This window comes from Amia ocellicauda, chromosome 23 (genome assembly GCF_036373705.1).
Source record: "Amia ocellicauda isolate fAmiCal2 chromosome 23, fAmiCal2.hap1, whole genome shotgun sequence".
In the NCBI taxonomy this organism is placed as follows: Eukaryota; Metazoa; Chordata; class Actinopteri; order Amiiformes; family Amiidae; genus Amia; species Amia ocellicauda.
This window is the reverse complement of record NC_089872.1, coordinates 6,301,598-6,304,643: the sequence shown is the minus strand read 5'-3', so window position 1 is coordinate 6,304,643 and position 3,046 is coordinate 6,301,598. Positions and strand designations below refer to the sequence as shown.

Below are 3,046 nucleotides of genomic sequence, written 5' to 3'. Positions count from 1 at the left end.
GGCGGGCTTGCCGACAGACAGTGATGTGGCATCTGACAGTGATTGTGCGGCAGCAAAGCGAGAGCTCCACCAAAGAGCCCGACTGGCCCGCTGGGGTGGCTGAAATCCTCGTGCAGCCTGCTGCGCCAGGGCCAGCCCTGAGCCAATCAGGGCGCCGGATTATTTAAGGAGCGGAGCGCCGCTTCTCGGCACTTCGTTGCCGAGTTGCACAATGGAGAGGTGTGGGATGAGCGTGCGGGTCTGGAGTCTTGTCTGTCTGCTGATGGCGGCTGCGGTGGACGTGTCTATAGCCCAGGGTCAGAACTGCTCGGTTAGTGACAACGAGAAAATGGCGTGTGGCGCCCCTGCAATCAGTAGAGCCGACTGTGAAGCGAGTAACTGCTGCTTTGATCAGAGGGGAAGACAGCCCTGTTATTACAGCAATGAGGGTGAGTGGTATGGGCAAAATCTCGTACAAACGGCTCCTGAGCGCATTGCTTTGCTAATCTTCTCCCCTCTCCCTCCAGTGACTGTGCAATGCACCACGGATGGTCAGTTTGTGGTTGTAGTACCCAGGAATGTGACCAGGCCTCCGCTGAGCCTTGACACCGTCAGCCTGCTGGGGGGTCAGGGCGCCCCCTGCAGCCCTGTTGGCACCACTGCTGGCTTTGCCTTGTTCCAGTTCCCAGTCAGTGCCTGTGGCAGCACACTGAAGGTGAGGAAGCGGTTCCCAGCTTTGGCCTGAGCATTGCAGCGCCTTGTGCTGATTGTCTTGGCTGTATAACGTGAGGGTCTGCTTCCCTCTTCCAGAGTGAGGGTGGCGATGTGGTGTACGAGAACACGATGTCCTCTAAACGTGATGTGCAGGAGGGGCCTGATGGCTCCATCACCAGGGACAGCTACTATGAGTAAGTGGGGCTCCCCAGTGGCCGTCTCCATGTGCCAGTACCCGACTGGGTCCAATGGCTGCCTGCTTCTCCTTCCAGGCTGACCTTCCTGTGCAAGTATTCGGGCAGTGAGCTTGTTCCTGTGGAGGCTGTAGTGTACACTGCAGCCCCGCCTCCTCCTTCAGTCGTGGCCCCTGGACCTCTCAGTGTGGAGCTCAGGATTGCAACGGGTACTGTGATGAGCCCTTGTACATGGCCATGCTATGTACTGGTTTCCAATGCATGCTGGCTTCCTAAAGCTCTCCGTCGTTCCTCCTGTAGAAGCTGTGTATGACGCCTACTACGGTGATGGGGACTACCCCGTGACCAAGGTCCTGCGGGATCCTGTGTATGTTGAGGTTCGCATCCTGAATAGGACCGACCCCAACATTGTCCTGACTCTGGAAGACTGCTGGGCAACTTCCACCCCCAGCCCGCTCGGCCAGCCCCAGTGGAGCCTGCTGGTTGCTGGGTAACTGGAGCCCTGTATCTCTTGCCGGCCAGCTTGTGTTGGTGGTTTAGGCAGACCTCTTGACCCATGTGTGGTGCTCTTTCCAGGTGTCCGTACAGAGATGACCAGTACCAGACCACCTTGGTTCCTGTGGCTGGCTCTTCAGGGCTGCCATACCCAACGCACTACAAGCGCTTCATCGTGCAGATGTTCACTTTTGTGGATGCTGGCTCCCAGCTCCCTCTGAAGGCGAAGGTAAGGGTCTATTGGCCAAGGAACACCACATTCCCCATGGCGGCATTGTATTGTACTGCATCTCGTGCTCCCCCAGGTGTTCATCCACTGTAGTGCAGCAGTGTGCCAACCCAGTGCTACTGACCGCTGTGTCACTCCGTGCAACCAGAGAATGAGTGAGTGGCTCGGTTCCAGTGTGAGCTGGACTGGCATCTTTCCCTAAGGCTCCCCCAGTGGAGGGGCTGCTTCTGTAATGCTGCTCTTGTCCCTTCAGGGAGAGCTGTTGCCCCGGTGCAGAGGGCCTCCAGGGAGATGGCCGTGGTGTCCAGTGGGGAAGTGATCCTGACTGCCTCTGAGCTCCCTGCTGTGGACAGGAGGGCTTCTCCCAGTGAAGGTGAGGAGGGGAGCTTTGACACTCTGCTGGCGCTCAGCCCTCTCATGTCTGCACCCTTGTGAGCTGCCTGTCCCTCTCCCGTCTCCACAGTGCCCCAGGCTTTCGGCTATGGTGTGCTGACCGTGGCTGCCTCCACGGTGCTTGTGCTCTGTGCTGTGGTGCTGGCGGCTGTGTGGAGAGCCAGGCCCCACATGCGGGCATCCCAACTGTAACTGGAGCAGGTTTTTGAATAAAATGTGGACTGTGAAATGTCTGACTCGCTCCGTTTCTTCTTGCCTTGCAAAGATCCTTCAGCCGTGTGCTCCAGAGCCTGACTCCAGGCCCTCTGTTCAGTGGCTGCTCTTCCCTCTAGTAATGCACGCCAACCGGTGTGTAGTACTCGTGGCCCTACTGTGCCTTTTACAGGGGTGGCAACAAGTGGCCCCTCCTTGTGTCCGCTGCTCAGAATTCCCTTTCGTGTGTGAGGGGTTGCTGAGAGTATAGTCCTGAGGTGGATTAAACTTGGTCTTTTGCTTGATCTGTATTGATTGGCATGTTGCCCAGATCCAAAGAAGAAATCCCAATAAGCTTCCTGTATCCACACTGTAAAAAATCTCTGTAGTTTTGAAGGTTAATTAACTAACTGTAATAGTGAAGGTTGAAATATGTTTATTCTTTAATGACAAACTACCGTATAATCAGTGTTCACAACTGTAAAATAACATTTAACAGAATCTCCGTTAATTCTGACGGTTAAAATACAATGATAATGAATGTTGAAAACAGTGTCTTTTTTATTACTTGAATTTTAAACCACTGTAAACCATCGTGAAACTAGAATTTCACTCGGTTAGTGAAGGATAAAAGACTGTAAGTCTGGGGGGAGTCGAATAACCTAACCGCGGTGCAATTCAGATTGCTTTAAAACCCCTTACAATTCGACATTTGTTTCAATTTGGCACTGCGCTGTATTCTACTTTTCAAATGAGTCCGTGATCTACAATATGCGATGTGTTCTTTTTATACCTGCTGTATAATCCTGCACTTAAACTGCCTTGAATCTACAATACTTGAGACAGTGGT

At 53.6% G+C, this 3,046-nt stretch overlaps 1 protein-coding gene across 1 annotated transcript in view; it reads left to right on the top strand.

Annotated features, from left to right (window-relative positions):
• Positions 1-211: 211 nt before the first annotated feature.
• LOC136719409 (zona pellucida sperm-binding protein 4-like) overlaps positions 212-3,046 on the top strand; it is a 4,237-nt gene continuing 1,402 nt past the window's right edge. Inside the window, exons 1-9 of the mRNA XM_066697332.1 lie at positions 212-374; positions 507-694; positions 790-887; positions 966-1,096; positions 1,188-1,377; positions 1,464-1,611; positions 1,688-1,766; positions 1,865-1,984; positions 2,075-2,192. Of these exons, the coding sequence (XP_066553429.1) occupies positions 212-374; positions 507-694; positions 790-887; positions 966-1,096; positions 1,188-1,377; positions 1,464-1,611; positions 1,688-1,766; positions 1,865-1,984; positions 2,075-2,192 (1,235 nt within the window). The remainder of the gene's footprint in view (positions 375-506; positions 695-789; positions 888-965; positions 1,097-1,187; positions 1,378-1,463; positions 1,612-1,687; positions 1,767-1,864; positions 1,985-2,074; positions 2,193-3,046) is intronic.